We start from the raw sequence: 27,317 nt of genomic DNA on the forward strand, positions 1-27,317 counted from the left end.
TCAACAGAGTGTATAACTGCTTATTTAAAATGTCAAAATAAAACCCTCAGCTTGTTGGGTGTACACCATGTTTGTCTTTGTGTATCCAGGCGAATGACTGACAAGGAAACAGATCTCCACCAAGGACACGCATAGCAACCAGGACCCTCTACAAACAGGAGCTTTGGAGAGCCACAAAGGAAAACAGACTCGTTAAAGACAGCCAACAGCTTCCCTCACAAACGGACAGTTGAATCATTTTGTTTCTCTGTGACCCAGATGGTCATATATACCTTGTGGATAAAGAGGCTGTCTACACATGGCTGGGGATTAGAGCGGGGCTTAGAGGTTAGCTTGTGTATGTCTGAGCTAAACCCATTCATGACATTTGAAACTGATTGACTAACCCATATTTCCTATCACTGTAGTGACGCAAGCCGACACATCTTGTATCATTTGTGTCATAAATGTGCTCGTCATGACTTGCCGCTTCCACATGGTGCACAATATTGAAACGTCTGACGGTAAATCACATCAAAGCTTTTTTATCCACTCGCAGAGGACATCACAAGATTCTTATAACGTTACAATTCATACACAGCTTTCTCTATGAAACCCTCGCCACCTCAGACTTCCTTTCCACATAAACACACGAGCGTGCCCCGGCTCGGCAAGCTGTAGAACAGCAGCTCTCAACGGCCACACGCCACAGGTTACTACGCCCGACAATCAAGCACGTACGCATGCGTGACCCACTAACTTTTACTCCCTTTACCTCATTTGACTCCAGAACCTAGGAGAAGAAGGACGGCCCCCTGGCTCCTGAGCCAGCGCGTAGGGTTCCTCCTCCTCCCTCCTCCTCCTCCTCTCCTTGGTCTCTTGCATCTACACATGCCTGGCTCTGGCACCAATCAGTGGGCAGCGTGGGACGCTTTAAACCGAGGACGCCGCCACTTCATCACTGAGGCACACAGCTTACCGCGGCTTGGAGATGAAGCCGAAAAAAGCTCATTTTAATGTAGACAGCTTCCGATGGAGGACAGCGCGGATGCGCAAGATTGATGCATAAAGGTGACTAAACCACATTTATTCCATCCTGCGATCTTTTCAGGGCTGATATAACAAGCTCATATCTTGGTTCTAGAGAGTCTGAGTGTACAGTCTAGACGCCGAAGTGACCGGTATCTATGGTTAAACCCATACACGCACATACAGACATTATAATAATAGTGACATTAGAACGAATGCACACGTGAATAAACACACAGACAGTAGTAGAGGACCTGCTTAACGTGTTGACCAACAACCACCTTTTCACCTCTCAAGAGTCTCACTGCACTGATGAACCAACAGCTGAGAGTCAGACCAACATGGACAGAAATCACGCACAGATGACAAACACACAAACCGCGCGCAGACACAGACCCAGTGCCCTCTCTTACCTCAGCTGCCAGTTTAGGGTTTCCCAAACAGCCTCAAATGTTGTCTTCAAAAATATTCCACCTTTACAGCCATTCAACAGAACGAGAGAGGGGGGAGTGAGAGGGAGACAGAGAGAGATGGGAGGGGGGGAGAGAATAACAATCAATAGAATAATGCGACAAGGGCCTGTTCAGAAAGACTCGTCATTAAGGACGGTGGGACGAGCAGGTAAAAGCCGGTCTACATGTAATTTTCTTATCATTCCTGTCATCCCCCCAGCAACCAACACACACAAAAAAAAAGCAGCTGTGCACGCAAATCTCTTTTCTTTGATTTGTGCTCAAACAGTGAGCCGGCACTTCCCTCTACTGCCGGGACAGAGAATGAGAGACGGCTAAGCAAGGATTCAATTTCAATTATAGAATTATGTAATGTCTGTATCCCGACCTGGCGCAGCCTCCATAATATATGCATTAGACAACCCATCTTTTTTAAAGGGCAACTTGACAAAACATGCACAAGTGTCTGTGACTATGTGAGCTGAGAGTGAGATGTGATAGATTGAAGTGGTTCATCAAAGCAGGTCTGATCATTGTAAAGCAATAGCATTTTTCCTATTTGGCACAGCATGTACCCCTTGTCTACATGGCCCTGGCTGTCTCAATGTTAAATGATGTGTTTTGTCTCCGAGCTGTTCCCCGGTCCCGCCAATCTCATCTCCCACTCCCCCTCCACCCCCCTACCACCCACCTATCAATCTTAAAATAGTCTGGAGTGATGAATATTTACCCTCCAAGCCTCTGAGCTGCCTTGGTTTGTACTCCTCCGTCCGCTGGCCGAATCCCCATCAGAAGAGTCCGGCTCCCTCTCGTCTTCACCTCTGTCCCTCTATTCCTTTCTTCTCTCTCTCTCTCTTTCTCTCTCTCTATCTCTCCACTCTTCTTGCTCGATCTCTCTCTCTCTCTCCCTCGTCTGTGTTCCAGCAGCCCATTCAGGAAGCCATCTTGTGTTTTTAATCTGGTTTTACATGAGCCCTCGTACGCACGTTCTCTCTCTCTCTGTCGCTTACTCCCTTGCTCTACCCCCCTCCCTCTCTCTCCCTCTCTCTCTCTCGTGCTAGTATGCCAATAGGTCTACCGCACACGCGCGTGCACACACACACACACAAGGGATTTTTTTCTCTGTGATCACTATCACTGCTTCCTCCCACTCAGTTCAGTTTTTTTCTCTCTTTTCCCTCAGCATACATGTATGTATGTAATGCCCCTTCAACCTACCCCCCCCTCCCCTCCCTCTTTTTCTGTCTCTTCAAACATATACACTCATGAACAAATGTACACACATGCACACAAAAACACACACGGAGAGACGTCACGCTAGAGATAGCACACAAAGGCAGCCCCGTCCACCAATCAGAGGCCAGGCTGGGCTCTGCTGCTAGGGTGAAATTGAAGGAGAGCAAGTGAGGGCGGTGAGAGAGAGAGAGAGAGAGAGAGAGAGAGAGAGAGAGAGAGAGAGAGAGAGAGAGAGAGAGAGTTAAAAGAGGAGGTTAAAATACAAAAAGGGAGAGACGGTGAGTTTGTTTGCGAGCGTGTGTGTAGGACCATAAAAAGAGAGAAAGAAGCTGAGACATAAGGAGACAAAGTGAAGGTGGACAGGAGGTGTGCATGTGTGTGTGTGTGTGTGTGTGTGTGTGTGTGTGTGCATTAGGGGGGGATGGGTCTTCTCTATGCCTGTCAATTATCTCCTCGAACTCGCCTTCCCTAAACAATGCCTCTGGTATGTGGTATTGCTGAGCACCATCTGTGTCAGGGAGGGCTGCATGCACAAAGTGGACTGGACTGGACTGGACTGCACCGCACACGCGCGCACACACACACACACACACACACACACACACACACACATACACAGACCCTCTAAAACAGCCACAACCCCCCTTCTGACATGCAAAATGCACAATTACATTGTACATGCTGACTCAAAGCAAGTGGAAATGCATTGTATCACAGACACACATTAAAGTCTCACAAGTTGTCATGTTGTCACAAGATCAAATAATCATCTGCTGTGATTGTGTGTAAATCAGTGATCAACCTCTCACTTAAAGGAGAGAAGCTAGTGGGGGCTCAAGTTTCCTTTTTACTCTGTGAGAATGAACATACCGGGCGTGTTTTGGAAGCTCCTGCACTTTGTTTACATTCTGAGAGTGAAAGATCATCTCCAGCTTGTACCTTTTTTTTTTTTGAACCAGACATGAGTGCACGCTCTTGCCAGACTGCTGAACATAACTGCAAGAGCCAGAGGGGAAATGTTACTGTCCAAATCATACCACTGCGAAAATGCATTTGATCTTTTTTCATGAAACCTTGAAAAAAGAAAATCTGTCTTGATACAGATCAGCTTCTCTCACATGGGAAGTTGAACAAAAAAAACAAATAGTGAAGCGAAGCATGTGAAAGAAAGCAAAAAAAAAAGGGGGCAACATTAAAAAGCCGGTGCTGAATTAGAAACCTCCGAAGAGACAAAACAAAGTCAGCGAAAGTTCAGGCAGCCCGCCGAAGACCCGGCGGGTCGAGGCAAAAAAAGAAAGCCAGAAAGCGAGAGGCAGGCAGAGACACAGAGAGGTAAACCAAGGGAGGAGAGGGAGTGTGGCGTGGGGAGGTGAAGCACCCGCGCGGTGACACAGCATTTCTAGTGTCTGTCTGACGCTCTCGTGTGGCATGGGAAATCCCCTCCGCTGACGTCACACGGACCACGTGTGTGTACGAATGTGTGTGTTTGTGTGTGTGAGCGGAGGCGTGTTTGCAGTAAGCCGGACAGTGTGAGCCGGTCCGCTTGCTTGGCTTCACCGTCGCTTCGTTATAGGTGGATGTGGATGTGGATGTGGTTGGTTCGGTGGCTACTACTGTCGTCACGGGGCAAACGTCTTCAGTGGGGACGGTCGTCATGATGACAGCCGCTGTGGTTGTGATACTATAACTGGGTGTAAAAGCTCTAACGAGAGCAAAGGCAGTGGTTGTAGTAGGACTATAAATAATGACGTGACAGAAGAGGAAATGGTACTTCCTCTGCTAAATGTTTATCTCACGCTGATATAATTACCAAAGAGCGTCTATAAAGGGAGGAGTGACAAATATCTACACCGCTAAGAGGAACAAACGTTATCCAGCACATCTCTCATCAGATCGAACCTTCCTCTCGACGTCCCCAGCCTTCAACACACCTGACAGTTACAGACTATCACACACATGCAAATCTTGCAGATCACTCGCCGTTAGCATCATAAACCTGCACGCCCCTTCATTTAATTTCACCTCATTCACACGGCCCATCTGTTGTTGTTACCCACTCACGCTTAACAAGAGATTAGCGCTCTCCTCGACCTGCACACTTGAAGCAAACTCTTCCTCCTGCTCACCGTCACAGTGAAAACCACACGCCACACACAGACAGACACGGGAGAGGTGCGGCTTGTTTCAGCCATTCTGATTGCACGTCGTAAAAAAATCCCAATTGGCTGCAGGCGGATGGACAGAGGAAGACCAGGGTGCTGGGTTAGTGACTAACCCTAACCCTGCAATTAGACTAAATGATGTAATTAATGGTATTGATCAAGCTTGTCTGTCTTTTCTCTTTCTACTGACAAAGCAGTGCACACACTAGAGCTGCTCAATATGCAACTGTTTCTTCAGTTGGAATAGTTTTAGATTTTTTTCATTGAATGATGGATTGATCAACATAGTACAGTGTTGGGTCTCAGCCAGTTCAGAAAAGGGTTTAGGAATGCAAAGGGTCATGGGTAAAAAAACACACGTGTCATGGGAACCTTTAGTTGAACTGCACTTTCAGCAGATTGTTTGACATTAGAAATGAATTTGTTCTGTCCAGTCAAAGGTTAAAAACTGTAACAGGGTAGTGGTCAGAATGGAGGATGTGGTTGCCAGGCAATAAGAGCCTGAGCTGCTGCATCCATACAGAGGTCAAAGGCTGGATGGATGGATGGATGGACGGACGGACGGACGGACGGACGGATGGATGGATGGACACACCACATTACATTCCAGATGACTGGCCTACTAAATATGTGATTGCACGGTCCTAGTTGTTTAAAGGGATAGTTCAACATTTTGGCAAATTGGCCCATTGCCACAATCGCTATAGTCATAGCAGTAGGTTTGTTACCTTTATTTGTCGGTGCTGTTTTTGTTTTTAGAACGGCGGAGCAGAGCCGTGAGCTGCTCAGGGCTATGCTACGGAGGCTTAAGGAATTTCTTGGTTTCCCTCATCAAACTCATCAAATACAAAATCTCAAAACTCCAAAATGCTGTCGTGGACAAGTTGTGAGCTGCACAACCACCACGCTATGAGATAATAACAGAACGTTACGAAACGGAGCCGTTTTCGAGGTAAATACAGCGTCTGCTTGCTGAAAAACTGTCCCTGAACGCAACGTGCATCAGCGGTTTTGCATGAATTTACCTCTAAAACAGCTCCGTCTCGTAACGTTCGTAACCGTTATTATCTCATAGCGTGGTGATTGTGCAGCTCACAACTTGTCCACGACAGCCTTTTGGAGTTGTTGGGTTGTGTATTTGATGAGTTTGATGAGGAAAACCAAGAAATTCCCTTAGCCTCCATAGCATAGCCCTGAGCAGCCTGCCGCTCCGCTCCTCCGTTCTAAAAATAGCTTACACCGACAATTAAAGGTAACAAACCTACTGCTATGACTATAGCGATTATGGCAATGGGCGAATTTGCCAAAATGTTGAACTATCCCTTTAAATAATAAGGTCCTTGTTTTCTTAGGTCAAATTTATGTTTTCTTATATGTATCAGAAATACTCGGAGCAGAACTAGAAATGATCAGACTACAGGTTACTATGATGTGATGATGAAGCTAAACCTGAACAAGCTGATGGTGGACCATTAAGAACATATTCCTGTGTGTGTACATTATAGCTTGTGGAGATACTGGACAAAGAACTAAAAGGAAAGTGGGAAAAGGTTTGGCTGAATAGAGTAAGAGTTCTCTCAGAGGTCAGGGGTTTTGAAATATAGAGGCAGTAAATTTCTATTACCCCTCAGCCACGGAAGAGCTTTGAAAACGACAATGAGTACAATTAGGAAACCCCTTAAGCCGGCTGTTTCCCTCTCAGCTGCTGAACGCACACGATCCGGAAATTCTGAGCAGTGATACCCGCTGGTAGCAACAGCGAGTGGATATGCTTGGTGATCTTTACTCTGATAATGTGTGTCTCTGTCACACAAGTCTAACAGGTATGTAAATATGTATTTAAACTCTGGGCCACCGCATTTTTGGAAAACAAATTCTTGTTTTGTTATGACTGGATGTGCGCCTGCAGTGTGTTGCTGCTGATTCAGAAATGTCCTACCAAACAAGACAGGGCAGGCCTGGAGTGTACTGAAGGAAAACCGTATTTCCTGTTTGTGGCTCAACAACCATGGGCCCTTTTCCTCTAGACTGCAACTTTGTGACTTGCAGGTCCCCGTCTGCGTGGCATCTACACCTCTGATCTACCGCTGTAGACATGATGGGTGGCACTGAGGTTTGTCTGTTGTTGCAGTTGTGCAAACAGTGTCTCCACGGTAGTTATGAAGTCATGCTTTCGTAGCACTTTCCACTTTTTCCGGCTTCTCTACCTCTAATAGTGCTGACCAACTATCCTCCTCCTCCTTGGCTTTTACAGCCCATCCCCCCGTCCCCTGTTGAAGACTCTGATGCACACACACACACACACACACTTCCATTAACACACAAGTGCACACTTTAAAGACATGCTCTCTCTCTCTTTCTTCTCACACCCACAGACACACACACAAATACAAAATGGCCTGAGGTTAACCCCCACTCTCCAAATCGAAGCCTCAGAGGTCAGAGGACAAAGCACAAGCAACTGCAGGAATTCTCCACTGCTGCAGTTCGGTAGCTGTCACAGTCTCTGAGCTTTGCAAACACACACACACACTCTCAGTTAAAACAGGTTTTTCACAGGTTTGTAATATCGAAATAGAATGTGAGACAAATACAACTACAGCAACTAGATTTAAGGTACACTTATAGGTGGGTGAAGGTATAGGGGCTTTATAATTCAGATTTTTCTAATTTGTTTTAATAGCTATAGTAGTTGTTTAACTATGTGTGTAAAGACTGTCTCATTGTGTGAGGTGCTATCTAGAAATACATTTGAGTTGGCAGGGAAACGACTCCCATCAGTTCCGGCTCTGTTTCACACTGGTTAATGTTGGCAAGCAGAAACTAAGACAGAAGAGGAGTTGTCATGAGAACAATGAAAAATTATAACTGTGGCTCTGAATCGATGAATTAATTACAGTTTGGGAATTGAAGTGCCACAAGTGACCACATTAAAGTGTCTGTCATTAGCTAGTTGGGTAAGTGCACTAATGTCTACACATATGGCACATGTGGATGGCTATACACATGTGGATGGCTATCCTACATGTGGATGGCTATCCACATGTAGGTCTAGATTTGACAGGTAACGAACATCAAGGACATCAGGAGGACTGGGGACTGCAAAGGTTTTGCCTGGATTGACACCCCTAAAGAGATGTTTATAATGTTCGTAATGGAAATACTGGAGCAAGCGAACAGATGGACGGACGGATGGATGGATGGATGGATGGATGGATGGATGGGATAGTTCAACTGGGATAGTTCAACATTTTGGCACAGTGGCCCATTGCCATAATCCTTATAGGTAGGTTCATTAACTTTAATTGTCGGTGCAAGCTATTTCTAGAACGGCGGAGCAGAGCCACGAGCTGCTCAGAGCTACGCTACGGAGGCTAATGGGATTTCTTGGTTTCCCTCATCAAACACATCAAATACACAATCCAACAACGCTCTTGTGGACAAGTTGTGACCTGCACATTCACCACGCTATGAGATAGTACAGTAACACAACGTTACGAGACAGAGTTGTTTTCAAGGTAAATGCAGAGACTGCTTGCCGAAAAACAACCCCTGACGGGAACGCGCATCAGCTGCTTTGCATGAATTTACCTCGAAAACAACTCTGTCTCAAGAGTGGTACTCTTAAAGAACTAGAAGCAGACTGCTCCTTCAGCAAAAAACCCTATCACCTAATGACATGAATGTGTTTCAGGTGAACAGAAAGTACCTCACTCACCTCCCACTCGATGTTTCTTCTCTTCAGCTGCTCACATTTGCGCAGTTTGCAGATCTGCTTGCCGGTCTTGCGATTCAGGCAGTTGCCGCAGCTGCCGCAGTTCTCTTTGCGGAGACATGGGGTACAGGTGCCACACTTCTTCCTCCTTTTCTTCTGGAGGTCAACAGCAGCATCCAGGGAGGCATCAGCATCAGAGGGAGAGAGAGTGAAGAGCCCGGCTTGTTGGTGCTCACTCTCAATATATTTGCTCAGTGGAGATGTCTTCTCTAAGGATTTTCTGTACAGGTGGAGAGACTGGGCATCATCTGCATCTACAGAGAATTCCTCAGGTGGTGGACCAGGCCCTGCCTTTGGCTTGGGCATGATGCCTGTCCTGTCTTGTACCTATATCTGTCTTTTAATTAGAGAAATTTAAAAAAGTTTAAAATCAACATCAGATCCCATCCAAATGAATATTTGACTAGTTTGTACTTTTCTTGGATCAGTCTCTGTCATTGACTTTGTCGAACTAGATATCGAGCCTGCTGGAGAAAGCCGTGACTCTTTGGGGTGTTAGCATTGTGCTCATCTTGTCCACTAGTCTGAGCCCTCCAGGGACAAACTACTCTGTTACTCTATGCTCTTGGTTACCCGGGTGGCCCTGGAGAATCCGGATAGGAACTTCCAATATTGAGTCCATCTTTCCCAACTACCCTGAGGGATGGCTGGCAGTCCACCACAATCTGAGCAGCATAGCTGGAGCCAGGGGAATCATGGCAGTGCCTGCCCAGAATACACAAAGCCTGGGAAGGGACACAGAAAACAAAGATAAAGAGGGATAAGAATAAACATTTTAACGAAACCCAAAATGCTAAGGAGAAAACATTTTTATTCCAACTTTTTGTCAAGGAGACATTCATGTCTATATCTCTTGGTTAGATGTAGGTGTCAGTAATACTGTGAGCCAAATGAGGTAAGTTAAGAAACAAGACTCAAGAAAACACTGTAGCAAAGTATTAGTTAACATACTGTAGGTCAAACTAGACCAAACATTATCTTGTCGGGAATCAGACACTGGCTCAAATCAGTGTCATTATATAGGGTTAGGGTAAACTGACTTTGTGTCATAAACCGATATTAGATGGTGGGTCCTACATTAGTGTTCAGTCTGACACTCCTGATTGCTGTCTGGATACTGTCTGGTTTCCAAACACAGCTGTCAGTGCTGTGCATCCAGCTGGCTCGTTGCCATACAGGCTCACATGAGCAGTTTGAGACTGAGACTGTTTAATGCCAGGCCTGTAGTGAACGAGGTGTGGGGGTCTTGGGTGCTTGTGTCATTTTGAATAAAAGAAGGGGGTGATAAGTTGATGCCAGGGACAGTCCTCTTTGTCTTGTGGGAGCATGCTCCAGTCAACCGTCAATGAAGTGAATTGCGCAAAGACAACCCAAAGTTTCTTTGCTTGCAGCCTTCTCTCACAGCCATACTGTTTACAGATATTTACAGGAATGCAGTGGGGTTTGAATCAATATAAATTCAGTGTAGCATTGGCTCCTTTAATGTAGGAAAACCTTAATGTAAACCAGTGGACTAGTGGTTTGCAGTGGATTTAATATGGTTTGTAGGCTAGGCTACAACTTGTAGCTAGCTGTTTTTCAAGGTTGTGCTTTTCCCATAACACCAAATGCAACTTTGTAAAAATAAAAAATAAACTTTTTAGGTTAGAACAGAACAAAAATGTATGTCATTAAAAAAAAAAAAATTTTTTTAGGAAAAGAACATTTCATAGCTTGTTTATTTTCTAGCTAGCTAGCTAACGTTAAAGCACACCAGGGATTCTAGCATAAACAGGGCAGGACCATTACCTAAACACTAACTTTTGTAGGCTACATTATAAATGAAGCAAACCAAACTTCTGAGAGAGTTGAGGGCAAAAACCTTACCAAATGGAGGTCCATGGTGTAGCTTTAGTGCAAAGCAAACGGTTGCTAACCCCTTGACAGTACGCGCAAAAACACTATGGTGCAGGTAAAGACCTTCTCAATAGACATAAAGCAGATATAACGACACTAACGCTGCTGTTCCTCTCAATTTGACTAACCTCAAACCTATGGTAGTGCACGAGGCAATAATAATAATAATTTCCATGGTGATATTTTGAATTAACTGCAGCTGTGCGAAGCCGTAATTAATGACACACAGGTGTTTAACTACAGCAGCACGCGCTCTGCCACCTCATCCAGCACGTGTTAAAATCAACACGTATGTCGGTCGGGAGGCATCAGCACGCGCCCGGTCAGCACTGTCAGAGCGCGCGCCAGCTCCTCTCTGCTACTGTTGTTACTGTACGTGTGTGTCCACGTGGGCCCCGACAGGAAACTACTTAACATGACTGTGGGCAGTCCGGCCAGGGCCACACAGTGAAAGCTATCAGCTAGAGCCTAGCAGGCATAGTAGATTTACACTGAGATAATGTTGTTATCAACAGTAAGGCAAACAAAACACATTAGGGTGTGGATTGGAGCTAATTGCTAATTGCTTTGGGTGACAAAAAACAGCACTCTGACTGGGTGCGAGTTTGATTTACATCCACGACGAGGGTCTAAAACTTTGTTGTTCCAATACATGGCCTCAGTGATCAGGACACCCAATGAAGTCACAATATTATTTTTTTTATTTTTATTTTTTAGTAAATGCATCAATGGAATCAACTAATCCCATATACTTTCACACAACTTCCACGGTGTAGCCTGTAGGATAACTAAATAAGGAGGCATAGGATCGTGTTACTCACAGATGTGCAGGAACAGATCACCACCGCTGCAGCCACATGTGCGCAACTAGCGCAAGCAATGAAAGGCTAATATTATTTGATAGAAAAAATAATAATAGTGAGGCAACTTACCTGAATGGCTCTTTAAATGTTCTCATAGATTCCTCCTTACTGCATTTAAATGTTTGCAAAAAATAAAATAAAATAAAAATAACAAAAGTCCTTAGAAAGCAAAAATAATTAACAATATTAACTGTACGTAAAATGCGACGACGAAAACGTTTCAACTAAAATAAAATATAAAAAAAAAAGGTGCAGGAGAAGGAGGAAAAAGTTCGAGCCTAATGACTTAATGACATAACTCTGACTTGGAGCTGCGTGTCTGGTCAGTGGAGCTGAGGTGAAAACCAGAGAGAAACTTTGCTGAGGGGGTTAAAGTGATCAGGAAATTATGGAGTGGACTCCTGCCAGCTGGAGCAAAGGGGGAGGATGACGTCACACTGAGGATGAGAGGGTTAAGACCCCCCCACCCCACCCCACCCCAACACACACACACCCACCCACCTAAAGTTGCGTGGTACCTCTGAGCTCATGGGCTGACTCCATAATGGCTTTTTACCAGCAGCTCTCATAGCAGCTGAGGTTAAGATTGTCTGATGTCACAAGTGGGGGTTTAAACCAGATGTTGTGACGTCATGCGGGAGACTGAGGGACTTTTTAGGTTTATATTGAAGCCATCCATCACCCTCCTGGACATACTTGGCCCTGTCTCTGTTCACAGCAGCAACAGCAGCAGCAGCAGCAGCAGCAGCATTAACAGCAGCAGCAGCAGCAGCAGCTACAGCAGCTACAGCAGCAGCAGCAGCAGCAGCAGCAGCAGCAGCAGCAGCAGCAGCAGCAGCAGCAGCAGCAGCAGCAGCAGCAGCAGCAGCAGCAGCATTAACAGCAGCAGCAGCAGCAGCAGCAGCAGCAGCAGCAGCAGCAGCAGCTACAGCAGCATTAACAGCAGCAGCAGCAGCAACAGCAGCAGCAGCAGCAGCAGCAGCAGCAGCAGCAGCAGCAGCAACAGCAGCAGCAGCAGCTGACAGAGTCGAGGCGTCTCAGCTGCATTTCACCACAAGTCTCATGACCCAGACCATCCTCAGCCGGTGCTGATGTAAGATTTACTAGTGTAAGGCGCAAGAATTACTCTATCTAACAAAAGGCTGGGAGTGCTGTGCACATTTAATAACAGCTCCGCTCACTTACAACAGAGATATGTTTAATTCATAGAATGGAGTTTGAGTGTCTGGGAAAATCCTAAGTGGATAAAATAGTCTTGAAATCAGGATACTCATAAGAAGTCCTCCTTATGTCGGTGCTTTACAGTATCTTGTCAATCATCAGCCCTCTGTCCACTTTGTTCCCAAATTACTAGATATCTGCAACTCCTGGAGTTATGGTGGCAAATATAATTGGATGCAGGAACCCCCAGGGGTCTTTGCATAATATTTGCTGGTGCTTCCGCTGAGAAGTGCATCGACTGCAGTCTGCTGTGCATGAAATAAAAAGAGTCAGACTCAAATTGAAACAATGTCTCTGGTTTCAATTGCGCCATGACAGTGACTTATCAACACAGACCGTCTCATAATGCTGAATAAAGACACATTTCCCAGACGGTGTAGACTTCACTGTCACCTAACTTGGAAACCATCTGCTTGTGTTCATCTCAAAATGACTGTGTAATGATGGACTAATATTTACATATGAAGAGACTCATAACTTGAATACCTTTATCTGTGTCTAGGATACGCACATTTAAATGTAATAGTGCCAATAAAAAATAGAGTTCAAGATCTATTTAAGCAGTGAGGACTGCATTGAACTAGGTGAGTATTTATTTTGCTATCCTGTTTTATTTTAGTTAGCTTGTTTTCGTCTTGCAAGAGATTTATACTATAGATATCTGTTAACTTTCTGTGTGCAAGTCTCCATATTAATTGTTGTGCAACCAAACATTTGCCACATGTATACTTATGGCAAGCGGATTTAACATTTAAAAGCTAAGTTTGACTATCCAGAATTAACATTGTAGATATCAACAACGTCTTTCTGACTAGTCGTAATTACATTTTGAATAGTTGGATTTTTTATTCAAGATATCTGTAATTCAGTTTTGCCTCTTGTCAAAAAGAACATTTCAGATATCTGCTACTACGTCTTCCTAGGACAAATGACGTCACTTTTGCCATTCATGTGTATGGGGTTTGCCATTATAGATATCTACAATTCAGTTGCGGATATCCGCTATGTGAATTACAGATATCTGTAACTGAATTATGACTAGTACTAATTCCAGTTTGAGATATCTACAACGTCATTTCGCCTAGTCAAAACTTAATTTAAGATATCTGAAAAGGGACATGTAGATATCTTTAATTGAGGTGAATTAAAGATATCTTGAATTGGAATTATGACTAGTCAGAATCAAATTGTAGATATCTCAAACTGGAATTAGTACTAGTCGTAATTCAGTTACAGATATCTGTAATTCACATAGCGGATATCTGCAACTGAATTGTAGATATCTGTAATGACAAACCCCATACACATGAATGGCAAAAGTGACGTCATTTGTGGATATCTGAAATGTTCTTTTTGACAAGAGGCAAAACTGAATTACAGATATCTACAACACATATCCAGTCTGGCTTTTAAATGTTAAAATGGCTTGCCATATATACTTGTATGTGTGATATTCAAAAATCTATAAAATCCTATTAGTATTAATCATAAAAAAATAAAAAAATAAGTGAGCATTTTTGAAGAACCTTAAAAGAGGCAGCACGATATGGAACTAAACAGATTAATCTGTTCTATCACTCAGTTATAACACATCAAATCTTTATTCGTACACCGGTATAACACTCCATTGGAGGCTGTTAAACAAACACACAAACAAAAAAGTCCATAAACACAAAATGCAAACCTTCAATATAACGTCTGAGTTACCTGGTACATAGTTTCATATAATTCTTTTTATTTCGAGCTGTTGACACGGCGCTCTGTTTGCAACCACGCACCTCTATGCCAGAGAGATCAGAGGTGTGAATATGATGTGGAGTCCCAGAGGAATGTATGAATCACACCTTCTCCCTCGTACTGGTTTATCTAGATCAGCACAGTTGGCATGGTGATGTTCATAATTATTTTGACATAATGTATATGAATAGATATTAAGACTGGAACCGTTGGGATGCACTGAGGAAAATTTTTGGATCACAGCACCAAACTGACAGGGGGAAAGATGTTTTTCATATTTCGATACGTTCGATATACTGACAGTTCGGCCGTATTGCGGTTCATCGACAGGCTTCTTACTTAGATGACTTCTGCTTTGTTTAATAAATAATAATTTAGGTTGAATAAAACAGACAAACATGTACCTGAAACCGTCATGGTAGTTGAGTTTTAACAGCTTTCCAGTCATGTTCATCTCACTTGCATTAAAAAGGAAACGTTAGTACCAGCAGTTGTGAAAGTGCATGATTGAGGACGGCTTCAGTATCATACTCTCATACATCAGTGTGTTGACTCCAGTGCTGCAGGCAAAATCATACAAAGAAAAAAAATCAAAGAGGAGCACAAGATCAGAACAAACAATGGACAGATGAATTCTAGGGAAGGAGTTAGACGGGACAAATATAGATAGATGACACGTTCATCATTTTCACTAGGAGTTCATCTTTGGAACAGTTTATCATTACAGCAGTTCTGTCCTAAAAGATTTTGGAGAAAAAATGGGCCCATTTAAATTATAATTTAGGTTTTTCTAGGACAGCAGAAGCTCCCTTGCTACTGCTGGTCCACATAAAAAACCTCCAGGTATAAACTGTAGTACAGTACATCCATCCAATCAACAGCCACCAGTTTTTTGGACTCTCGGGTTGATGTATTTCTGTACAGACGTCCTTTAACATGGGAGAATGCCGAATTTCTGTCATATACATTTCAATTCATAATATCTCAATTTATACTTGGAAAACTCTGTTTTGATTTATTATTGGACCAGTGTTGAATGTTTCTTGTTTTATAGGGCAAATAATAGTCACCTTGACACATTCATTGAGACAGTCATGAAAGACAAGTGTGAAAAGTGGAGGATGGATCACTTTCAAAGCTCAGCCTACATCCACACTTCTACGTTTTCATTTTAAAACTGGGGTTTTCATATCCATGTTGCATTCACCACAGACGGTCTTGACCAATAAGAACGTGGGTATCTACTTCTTTTCCACAGTGCAACCCTGGAGTTTTCAAAGTGCCTGAAAAACTCTGTAGTAGTGTGGATGTGGAAGTGTAAACGTAGCACAAGAGATGTGTTTTAAACCGTAACATTGTGTATGCAGCCTGATACCTACAGCTGTTACAGTACAGCATCAGATTGAGGCCTGTTGATTATTTGTTAGAGCTTGAAATTTACATCTGCATTTGATGAAGCCTAGATTAACATAAACTTGCAAACTGCATGGGTCTGATTGGGTTTAAGGATTAAAACGATTAAAAAGATGCTGTGTCTGTTATAGTTAATGAGTGATATATATTGGGACCAGCTGAATTTGGCCTGGGTTCAGCTTGGACGGTGACAGAAATGTTTAATTACATTTGGTTCTAACTGCAGATTCAGTCAAAGCTCTAACCTGTCCACCAGACATTTGATGCTTTTGACTCAACAGAGAAAATGTCCATTTTTCAACTGCTACGAGGCGTCTCCAGTTTGTGTAGGTAAATCTTGAAATGCATATACACAGGGAATGTACCAACTCCCCCTTCCTCCATCACATCACCCCACCGTCTCATTGCGGTTTGGTCCAGTAGCCACAGAGCAGTAGTCTTTATGTCCGGACCTGGAACTTGCCAGCCTTTGTCATGTATTTGATGCCTTTGAAAGGTTTATACTTCTCACCATACATGTCCAGTCGATTCACCTTCAGCCCTGTAAAAGGACACAGTTCACATTCATTAATCGTATCATTATTCTATAAAAACACCATCCTAACTGTGTGTTTGGGGCGAGGGTGAGTCTGCTGACAGATTTATAGATCTTTACAGAGACTTGATCCACATACAACAACATCAGAGGTCAACGTTAGGCGTCTACACAATATCTGCTGTGATACACTTTAGTGCTTCCTCACATGTGTTACAGTTACATCCCAGTTGATCCATAGCATCATCATCAATTTTATCTCACAGTTTTACTCAGATGCTCTTTGTTTTACTTTACACCTTCTTCGGTTTTAACTTTTTTTATCCCATCTTTTCTTATTGTATCTCATCTTATTTGTTTTTTTTTTTATCATGTATACCCCCACCCCCTTTTATTTATTTATTTAACTGCATCCTGCATTCTAATTTGCATCCTCTTGGTCTCAATTTGTTGTTGGGTTCCTGTATTGCCTGTGTTGCTGTATCACTTGTCCATCTCTTATGTTTTTATGGCATTTGTGACTTGTCTTTTATGTTGTTTTGTGAAGCACTTTGTAAACTTGTGTTTTTTAAGGTGCTATATAAATAAAGTTATTATTATTATTTCAAAAGGTAAAGTTGTGAGTTCTTATGGACTCTTTCAGTTACCCGGATAACCAAAAGTTTCTAAATTTCACCTATTATTGTTTGTATTGAATTGTATTGTTTGTAAATCTTTATTGTCCCCTAAAATACCCAGACACACAAGACAGAAACAGTCTCTTTGTCTCTTAAGTGAAATATTCATTCCTGACAAAGATGACATACTGTATGTCTGTGCCTAATTTAGTACAGAGAACCAATCAGCCTTTAAGCTTTTACAAGAACGTATACATCATGTCATGCTAGCTGGATCAGGAAACACATCTGGAACTCGAGGTAAGGGTAAAACTAAATATCTACAGATGTGCCCATAGAATACAGAAAGAACGAGTTGTATTTGTTGCATTTGGCACCATCTAGTGGCCGTTGTTCACTATGCTCAGACAATGGGGCGGTCAGGTGGTTATCAGCTGAGCAGGCTGTGTGATGAAAACCTCCTCTGTTAGTAGCAGGGACTGAGTACAATAATCCCCAGTGTTTCTAAGAGTAACTTTGAATATATAAACTCTCATTAGGTACTGATAAAATGTGTGGGAGTTAGTATCAGGGTATTTGACAGAAGATCTCAAGAAGGAAAAACTGAAAATTCAACAAAAAAAGAAGAATTCATCCAGAGACATGACTGTGACTGCATTAGGACAAGCTGTTTAGATATTTGCATTTGTGTGTGTGTGTGTGTGTACCTGAGATGGCCATCTGTTGGATCTTCAGCTGGATGTTGATGGTGGGGTTCTCGTCAGGTTTGGAGGCCCCGGCCTGCAGGCTCATGGTGCCTTTTAGACTTGGGAGCTTCTGTGGGTTGATCTTACCGACATCCCATGTCAACAACTGGACAAAACATAAAATATCAAGATGTGTGAAGTGTGAGATCACTGCCACTTAAAGACTCGGCAACACAGAATGAATATACATAGAGGCTGCAGCTTAATGCATCTGACCTCAAGCCACATGATTTCAATCCTACATCCTACACACATGTTCTATCCTAAATCCTACAAACAGCCTTGGTGACAGTTTCTGAGTACCTTTGTGACTGGATCAAAGGTGTATGTTCCCTGGGAGGGGTTGAGGTTGGCGTTGAGGACTCCCCGGGGCAGCTGGCTGCTGACTAGGACCGACTCCACAGCCTTGCCCATGGTCTGTTTTGGACCCAGAGTCAAGTCGAAACGTCCCTGTGAGCTTCCCTCTCTGAAGGTGATGTTGTGTTTGACGTACACTGGGATGGCCACCAGGCTGAGGGAGAAGCAGGCCGACATACAGGGGTCACACGGGCTGCTGGAAAAACATGTTTTGACATTTTCCATCATGTGACGTAAACAGAGGAAAACACTGACTTCTGAGAGCTGACGTGGTAGGAGAGCAGCCGGAAGTTTCCATCAGGGGGGATGAAGGAGAGGATCCGCTCGGCCTCCCAGCGCTTGAACCGAACACACGGGTGGAAACTGACGTCATCCAGCAGCCGAGGATTCTGGGAGAAGGAGAAAGAGATAGTTGGGTGGCAGGTAAAATATAATATATTTCAATTTATCTGTTTAGGTATTTTAATTTTAATTTTTTTGGCTCTAAGACATTTGACCAAAGCAAATCTGAGTTTCAACAACTTGAAATGTTGTTTTCAAATACGGCAAGTGACATATCGTCTTACATACAGCATGCAATGTGCACACACCACACACCTCGGATGAACTTCAAGTTCAAATAAAATGGAGGCACTGTCTTTAATAATTCACAGACAGAGGCCAGCTGAGGCAGAGCACCAGCTGGTCTCTGTGTCTTGGTCATGTAATCATGTGGGCACTTCTTTCTAATGGTCAATATTAGTCTGATTGTGTAAATGCACTAAGAGCTAGCTTGTTGAAAATCCACAAGAGGCTGGAAAAGGTTTTTAAGAGTTGTCAACTCACCATAAATGATAGGGTGAGGTCAGGCATGCCTGTCAGCTTCACACAGGCATCGATAACTCCCTGGATTTCTGCTGTAATAGTGGAGCCTGAGGAGGAAACAACATGTAACACTGCTTTAGAAACAAGGATGTGACCAAAACTCACTCTATAGACAAACACTGTTGAGATTCGAGTAACTTTTAATTTATGCTGATGTTCAAAATATTTCACAGTAATCTATACATGTCTACGTGATTAGTACAGAAAAATACCTGATTTATCAATGATGGCATCGATCTCCTCCACCACATCAAAATAAGCCTCATTGTTGGTGTACTTGACCCCGGTGCGTCGCCATGGCACCACAGACAGCTGGCCTGTAGGGAGCTGTTCACCCACGTTGGTGCTACCTGGAAAACATGTACACATGTTAAAGAGCTGTAACATAAACAGTGTTAACTCTGATGATGTAGCAGACAGTAGGGGGCAGAAGCCTTCAGTGCAGTGCAGGGTCAAGGGTTACACAGAGTCTGGCGTCAGTCCCCATCAGTCTACACAGCAGAAATAAACATCTTTACAGTCTGGTACAAAAAAAAGCAGTATTTCTTATTCACTGTTTTACAATGACTCGTTTCCCCCTTCAGCTGTATTCTGTAACAGTACCCTCCTATTTAAATTTCATTAAGGCTTAAAGGGATAGTTCAACAGTAGTGGTTGCCACACTATGAGATAATAACAAAACGTTAAGAGACAAGAGAGTTGTAGAAGAGAGTAGAAGAGTTGTTTTTGAGGCAAATTCATGCAAGACCGCTGATGCACGTTCCCGTCTGGGGCGGTTTTTCAGCAAGCAGTCGCTGCATTTGCCTGGAAAACAACTCTGTCTCTTAACGTTGTGTTATTATCTGATAGCGTGGTGAATGTGCAGGTCACAACTTGTCCACCAGAGCGTTGTGGAGTTGTTGGATTGTGTATTTGATGAGTTTGATGAGGGAAACCAAGAAATCCCATGAGCCTCCGTAGCGTAGCTCTGAGCAGCTCGCAGCTCTGCTCCGCCGTTCTAAAAATAGCTTGCACCGACAAATAAAGGTAACGAACCTACTGCTAAAACTATAGGGATTATGGCAATGGGCCGATTTGCCAAAATGTTGAACTATCCCTTTACGTTGTGCATAATTAAAAGCACATCAGTTGCTCAGACCTATCTGTAAGGTAGAAGGGAGATTAAACATTTAGAACTTGATTTACTAATTATCTATAAGTGAATAGTGTTAGTGGATCCCTGAAGCTTTAAGGAGAGAAAATCACAATATCACACCAACATGTGTCTCACACCTGCATTTTGATGTAAATAGCTTTATAAATAGTACATATATCCTACCTGTGATGGTGTTGACCATTGTGCGGAGGATGGTGGGAGGCTTGATGAGTTCTTTGAGGATGTTGGACTCTGTGGCCAGTGGGAAGCCGTTGTCCAGCATCTCCTCCAGTAGTTCATAGACCACCACCACATTGTCCTTAATGGCAGCCTCCGTACACACTCCAAAATAGTCCTGGGATCACAGAAAACAGGCAGGATGTGAGTATTTATAGACGTAGATGTGAGTCACTAACTTCAACTGAGCAGAGAAGTGAGCAACAACCTGGAACGTGTCGACGACTCTGTGCAGGAACTCGATGACGAAGAGCGGCGGCACCTCGCTCTGGATGACCGCCACGAAGTAGATGCGATGCCTGAGCACGCTGATAAGGTAGTGGTGCGGCGTGGGGATCACCGGCGGGACGTTCTCCGGCTCGGTGGCACGCTCCTGCGCCTCGAAGAAGTAGTCGCACACCGAGCGGCTGACCACGCTCTTCCAGTGCTTCTCCAGGAAGATGTCCCCCGAGGCGTTGACCAGGAACAGGCTGTGGATCATCTTGGCTGGGGGCTGAGAGACGGTCCAAATAAAAGAGAAAACCAAAGCATTTCACATTAAGAGCAGGATGAAAAGGTCACTGGTCTTTGAGGAATGATACTATACTATTTAGTGCACAAAAAATGGAGTGTTTGACCACAAGTGCCGAATATAAGTAATAAAGATTTAAGTGTACTTTCATATAGAAGCAGATATACGGCACTCAGCCGTCGTTAATTATATCACTTATATCTGAGCTTTTATTGCTCAGATATGACAAAGAGCGCACTATATGACCTGCTGCTACACTTAGCATAATAATAGATATTACTATTACCATTATGATCATCATCACTATTATTCTTGTTGCTGTCATTATTATCAGCATGGCTATCATTGTATAGTGAACTCCTCTGTCTGTCTCACCCACCCTGACTCTGGTTCTGCTAGAGGTTTATGTCTCTTAAAGGTTTATCCTTGTCACTTGTCAAGTGCTTGTTAATGGTGTGGACTGTTGGACCTCCAACATTATAAAGAATATGGTCTGACTCTGGTCTAGAACAGCTCTTTGTCAGTAAGTGCCTAGAGATCTATCTTTTCATTAGCCTATTGCCCCTCTTGAAAAACAATATGTTGAAAGCATTACAATACCACCTACAAAATCATTGTACAATACATGTAATAATAATAATAATAATAATAATAATAATACATTTACTTGGTTAAAACAAATTTAGGTATTTCACATAGGCTATGTATGGACATTATTTTTAAGCAGTTATGGAGTTGTTGGGGAGCTAATATCACATGAAGCCTGACAAAGAGTTTGAATAGAGAAGTAAGACCCAGTCATTCATGTTCACTACAGAAAGTCAGCCCTTCCTCCTCTCACATGACACGTTTCACCAAGTTTTACGCTCTGGACAACGCACAGACATTGGTCATACAGTGTGTTGTGTTGTGTTGTGTTGTGTTGAGTTCAGCATCAAAGAATACTGGAGGTCTGTCTGTATCTGTAATATAACACTACAAACTGTACACTCTTGTTTTAATGGATTCAAGAGCAAAGCATGTTCTCTGTAGAATCCATACGCGTCCTTCTGGTTCAACCCACAACTATTACAATACTATATAGCCTTGGCTACATAAACCTTTCCAAAGCAAAGCAAGAATAAATCCGTGACAAATGACAACATTAAGCCTGTAATTTTGCATTAAGACTTGTGTGCACTGCTCCCTTCTCGCAGAGAGGATAAGAGCCAAACTAACGGGGTTTCACTTGATCCAACAGTGAGTCTGACTCCTGCTCAGTGTATCGCTGCTGGCTGAGGAAATATGACACCGGAATATTCATTAAATATGCGACAAAGGTATCGAGTTCAGACCGGATACAACACAGCGCTACAAAAACCCGAACAAAGCTCTGCTACACACATTTTATAGCATGATAACATTAACCGAGTGACTCGCCAGCTTTCCACAGAGGCAGTAGGCCTCCATCTCTCCACACAGGATGCTCCGTCCCTCCTCCCGCCTCAGTCTCATGACAGAGGAAAAGCCCCGTCACCCGGTAGGTCCGGAGGATGGAAATACACTGAAATAACCGAGCTGTTCTGGCTGAAAATCTCACATTTTCCACTCGCGTTATTCATTAATTGCAACCGACTTACCGAAGACAATGTTGTAGCGTTTTCGTCTCGCCTTACACCTTTTTTTTCTTCCCAATGAAAGATCAAGCGACCGACGTTGCTTCCCGTTCAGTAAAGCAGCTCTCGATGCAAGGAACGTAGCGGACTGCACCGGACCAATCAGAAAGCGAGGAGACTGTTAAGCCCCGCCTTCTCAATCGTGCCATTGGTCAATAATACGGAAGCTGATGAATTGTGACTCGGCTGTGATTGGACCGTGGGGGGAAAGCTACAGTAAACACCAGTAAAGCTGTCCGCGGATTGGCTCTAAAATGGAGATAGTCTGACATTTTGTTTCAGTATCAGATTTCATCTTGTGGAGCTTCTCTCCATTCAGATTTATCAGACAGGTGTACAAGGGAGCACTGAAGAGTTCAGAAAGAATATAACTTAGAATAGATAATATCTTTTAGACAGAATCCAACACTTTATTATGCATGTTAGTATATTGGAAACAGAAAATACCATTGCATTTTCCCAGAAAACAAAGTGAGGAAGAGATGAAAATTGAACAGAATAAAACATGACACTATGTCTATAAAGAGGCTTCTGCTGACGTGGTCATAGTTATTTATGCATAACAAAATTATGTATTTAATGTAAATTATTTATTGCTGACCCTGTGTAATGATCAATTCATGTCATTTAAGATGACAATTAAATACACAGTTAACACATGTGACATATAGAGGGTTTACTAACTTTCTAAAATGTTTCCCCGTTGAAACAAAAATGATCAGAATCAGCCGTATTGTTATTATAGAAGGTGCAATTAAACTGTGTGTGGCTTCTGGCATGAATGAAAGTACAAAAATAACATGGAAGACGGCAGAAAACTGAGTCTGCATGCGTTGCCATCTTGTAATATTTAAACATACAGTAATATGCACACACAGTTTACAGTTATTTTCTTTACGTGACTTATAGTGTGATATACTGACTATTATGGGAACAACTTACAAATGGCAAAAATGACAATTATCCTGTTGTGTCCTAACCTTTCACCATGCATCATGTGGTAAAAGCAGCCAGAGAACTGACCAGTAGTCGATGTTCCCAGAGGACACAGGAGAATGAGAACAGTGTGCACATGATGTCTGAGAGTTCACACAGTCACCGCCAGTCTCTGCTTTCAGCCAACACCCTGAAGACAAAGGTTCAACCCACAAGCAAACAATGATCACCTGAGGAAACTCAAAACATCAGTCAGTTAAAACCTCACAGTAAATGTTAAACACAGACACTAAATGCCAAACTGAAATCTACTATAAAGACTGAACACCATTCAGTAGAGGAGTGTAAACAATAAAGACAGTTTCTGACTTGTTTCTATGCATTCTTTGTTCTCTTCTAACTATATTCTTTCTGTCTCATCTAGTTGTTTTAACTGATATTGAATTGATGTTTCATTGTATGTGTGTATTTTTCATGCAAAGGCACATGTCATTTCTGTGTTGTGAATTGCATTACTTGTGTGAAAGCTTCTTTACAAATGTGGTGAAATATGTTCAACTTGTTATGATGATGATGAAGAATACAGTATGCTCTATGAAAAGTGGTCTGATAACCTCTGTTTAGACTCGAGTGCTATATTGAATTGAAGACAGCAAAAGATCATTCACATGCTCATGGCCTCATCTCTCTGTTGTGATGATAAAAAAAGCTGATGCTACGATCACTGATAGTGATTATGGAAATAAGACTAAACCAAAATGTCATTTTCACATGAACTCATATACTCCTCAGACTGTGTTAACACACACGGATAAACACCAGTACAGTGATAAACAGTGATCAGTTACTGAGTGGTCTAAGATGGTGATTGTCGTACTCAGAGCATCCTGGTCTTCTTTGTGGGACTGGGACACTGTAGCAAACTGAACGAACAAACTCCAGGTGATCTACTTTACTTATCAGGGCTAAAATGATTATAAACTCAAACTGAACTATGAAACTGTAGGATATCAACACTATACGATTACTAATCTTTGCTACATATGGAAACCATAGATGTTTTTTCAGGCTTTTTGGTGTGACATAATATTTCACAGGGACATCTAGTGGCCAAAACTGGTCAAAGCAAATAAGCAACTGAGCTGATTCCAGTGGTCTGTTATCAGTGTTGGCCAACTATACAGTAAGGTAAAATTGAGTATAAATAATATTCAGAATAAAACCTGGTATAGCATTTCTCTGATCTGTTTGCTGCTGATCTTAATAAATTATACCTTAAATCCTGTCATAACCACAAGTCAGGTAGTAGTAGTAGTAGTCATGACTCATGTCACCAATGATGGTGAAGAGTTCCTCTACTGCAATTTTAAATTGGAGCAAGAAGTTATAGTTATGGGATAGTTTTAAAGACCCTGAAAAGCCATTTCCCAGTCAGCTTCTTGCTATGAGAGCTGACACATACATGTTGTTTAATTCCATGTCAAAATTAAAGCAGCTTTGGTTATTTTGCATGATATTTACCACCACTGTAATGCCGGGTTTATGTAAATTGTCATAATTAACTTACTGTGCTAACCATCACATATATCATAAAGTGAGATTTCCATGTGTAGTTTGATTATAAAGCAAGTATATAAATACAGTGAAAGTATCAAAGTGACCAGTCCACCGATAGCCTGTATTCAGAAACGCTGCCTTAAACAAGCCATCAGGAACTCTGTGACTTTGTGATGTTACACTAACCAGGTAGTCACTCACCACTCTGGCAGGGCCCAAGCCCCTCCCACCAGGACTCACCACCCAGCCTTACAGGATCTTGAGCCACTGTGCAGAACTGTAAATGAGCATTTCTGCAGACTTTGCCTGGTGTGACATTAAACAGGGTTACTGACTCAGAGCTGGAACTGTTTCTATCTGTCCTGACATAATTCCAAATCTACCGTCATCACATCCGATCCAACCATCATTTTGTTTACAAGCTGGAAGTGAAAGAAGACAATAAAGATGTAAAATCACACAGCCCCTAACCCAAGTATTTAACATAGTATGTAACCAAGTGCTGTCCGAGTGTTTTTATTAGATCGCTCAGAAAACTATTAGCTGATCAAAAGAGAGGCTCAGAGGTATCTTGCTTGTGATTGGCTGACTGACCTGTTGTTACCAGAGCTCCAGAGAGAAACTACGCTAAACTATTGGTTCTTCAAACCAAATATACTGTAGCTTTATATAGATATCAAAACAAATTGGAGACAAATTAAACACTTCAAATGTAAAATAGGGGCAGTTAAAAGTAGCGGGACAACAATTTCAAACATTAATTTGTACCGGTTCAGATGAAACTATAGAAAGTTCAAGGGAAACATGAATGGCTCAACATAATTTATTTTCATTTTATGTTAAAATGTACAGAGTTCTTTGAAAGTACTTGCTAAGAAAGAAAAAAAAAGGAATAAATGGAAATACATACAGGGACAGAGTAGAGAGTCGAGGCTGCTGGGCGCAAATCAACCTTCACTGTGTGCCCAGCTGTCACTCCTCTTTATTTTGCGCCATCTCTTAGCATACAACGCAACATGTACAATTACAAAGGATACAAAAAGGGAAGCGATATAAACAGACAGAAATATACTGAGCTCATTTTTACATGCCTCTTAAATGTAAGGAAGTCATCCTATACACACACAAGAAGTAAAAAAAAAAGAAAAGAATGCCAAGTGACCTTTAGATATTTGTAGTCCTTTTGTTTAAAATAGCATTAATATACTACACAAAGATAGAAAAACTCTAGAGATGAAATGGAATGGAGAGGTTAAAGGCATCTTAAAGTCACTAAAAGTGAGTGGTAATTTTTTTAAATTTTGAATTTCTTAGTAATTATTACCCAAGAGGCGAGCTAAAAAATATGTATTGTTTTTTTTTCCTGAAACAGAAGTGAAAAAAATGACAGTACCAATATCAATGTCAGAATTTCCTTTTATATTATAGAAAAAACATTTTCTCTACAATAGGTTTTCTAAAGTCAAAAAGAGTCAGCTTGTGTCATAAAAGAAAGCTGCCCAGTCTGATAAAATTCAGAAAGAAACAAAACAAAACATAAGTACAGAACAGAACAATACACACCAAGTATGCAATGTCAGGTCTGTAAGAAAATGAAAACTCCTCTTTTGACTTTGAATACTGGTACATGGAGCGACAAGGTCAACCCATTCACCCCTGCCAGTTGAACGCCGCGGCCTCAACAGGACCTCAAACACTAACTCGCTTCTGACCCTGCTTTTTTCTATGAGTGTGCCTCTGTGAGGGCCGGACCATGCGCTAGATGAGGCATTCAGGCACACCTTTTACAAAGGAGGGCTGTCTACTGCCGTGTCTCTAGCCAATGGGAGTGCAGAGTTTTGCAGAGAAAAAAAAAGCAGTTTTAACAGAATACACCATTCAAAAGCAGACTCCTCGACCTCTTTGGGGTCGCTAACACTTAGGGAGGGGAAGTCGGCGAAGTTAACCGACTTTTGTTTAAAGCAGGTAAATGGAAATCCCACCTTTTGTTCTGCGTCCCCCTAAACTGCTAAAAAAAAAAAGGCTGACATTGTACACCGTCGTCTGTCAGTGGAGTGTGGAACAGCTGAATGTTTTCCTGAGCCAGCCGCCGATTGGCAACGGCTAGCCAGTGTGTGTGTGTATCTGTCTGTCTGTCTGTGTGTGTTTGTGTGTACGTGTGCTGGATATCGGGAAGTACCAGAATATTTACATCTAAACGTTTTCAGAGAGGCGGCAAACTGGAAAATAACGCTACTCGTTTCATTTATGGACATATAATAGACAGTAATGCGCTCGTCTCTTCTGTGTCTTTGCTGTGTTTTTGGTACGACACCGTCCATCCGGGGGAAGACAGAGACTGGATACAGCTCGACACCTCAGACTGCCGGAGGCCCCGCTCCTATGCTTTTTTTTTTTCTTTTTT

General features: G+C 42.5%; 2 protein-coding genes across 5 annotated transcripts in view; both read right to left on the reverse strand.

Moving 5' to 3' along the window:
- The window catches only part of tet3 (tet methylcytosine dioxygenase 3), a 38,260-nt gene extending 29,306 nt beyond the window's left edge, over window positions 1-8,954 (reverse strand). The window contains exons 1-2 of one of the 3 annotated variants that reach the window (XM_085787787.1): window positions 2,191-2,288; window positions 1,422-1,482 (exon numbers count right to left, since the gene is read on the reverse strand). Coding sequence is in view for 1 of the 3 variants with exons in the window: in XM_085787782.1 (XP_085643908.1) it covers window positions 8,577-8,939 (363 nt within the window). In the remaining 2 variants the exon portion in view is untranslated. Of the gene's footprint in view, window positions 1-1,421; window positions 1,483-2,190; window positions 2,372-8,576 lie in introns of those variants that run through there. The other 2 variants (XM_085787782.1, XM_085787786.1) reach the window with 2 other exon arrangements.
- A 5,221-nt stretch (window positions 8,955-14,175) lies between these two features.
- ap3m2 (adaptor related protein complex 3 subunit mu 2) lies at window positions 14,176-22,501 on the reverse strand. Of its 2 annotated transcripts, none has more exons than XM_085787789.1 (9): window positions 22,377-22,501; window positions 20,463-20,747; window positions 20,201-20,372; window positions 19,095-19,232; window positions 18,844-18,929; window positions 18,274-18,407; window positions 17,965-18,172; window positions 17,623-17,767; window positions 14,176-16,304 (listed from the first exon to the last, which is right to left on the reverse strand). In XM_085787789.1, the coding sequence occupies exons 2-9, from the start codon at window positions 20,733-20,735 to the stop codon at window positions 16,204-16,206; spliced, it is 1,257 nt and encodes a 418-aa protein (XP_085643915.1). In that variant the 5' UTR covers window positions 20,736-20,747; window positions 22,377-22,501; the 3' UTR covers window positions 14,176-16,203. The 2 variants fall into 2 exon arrangements, with proteins under 2 accessions (XP_085643915.1, XP_085643914.1); XM_085787788.1 differs by having other exon boundaries at window positions 22,385-22,487.
- Window positions 22,502-27,317: the final 4,816 nt, after the last annotated feature.

This window comes from Trachurus japonicus, chromosome 9 (assembly GCF_045865225.1).
Source record: "Trachurus japonicus isolate A0001 chromosome 9, Traja_1.0".
NCBI classification, from domain to species: domain Eukaryota; kingdom Metazoa; phylum Chordata; class Actinopteri; order Carangiformes; family Carangidae; genus Trachurus; species Trachurus japonicus.

Bases quoted from the DNA above. Each gene is read 5' to 3' on its own strand.
- ap3m2 (XM_085787789.1), bottom strand. From the start codon at position 20,735: ATGATCCACAGCCTGTTCCTGGTCAACGCCTCGGGGGACATCTTCCTG. The intron at 20,373-20,462 runs GTTGTTGCTCAC...CTGTGATCCCAG, and splicing joins GAGTCGTCGACACGTTCCAG to GACTATTTTGGAGTGTGTAC. The intron at 16,305-17,622 runs GTACACACACAC...GTCCTTTTACAG, and splicing joins CCAACAGATGGCCATCTCAG to GGCTGAAGGTGAATCGACTG.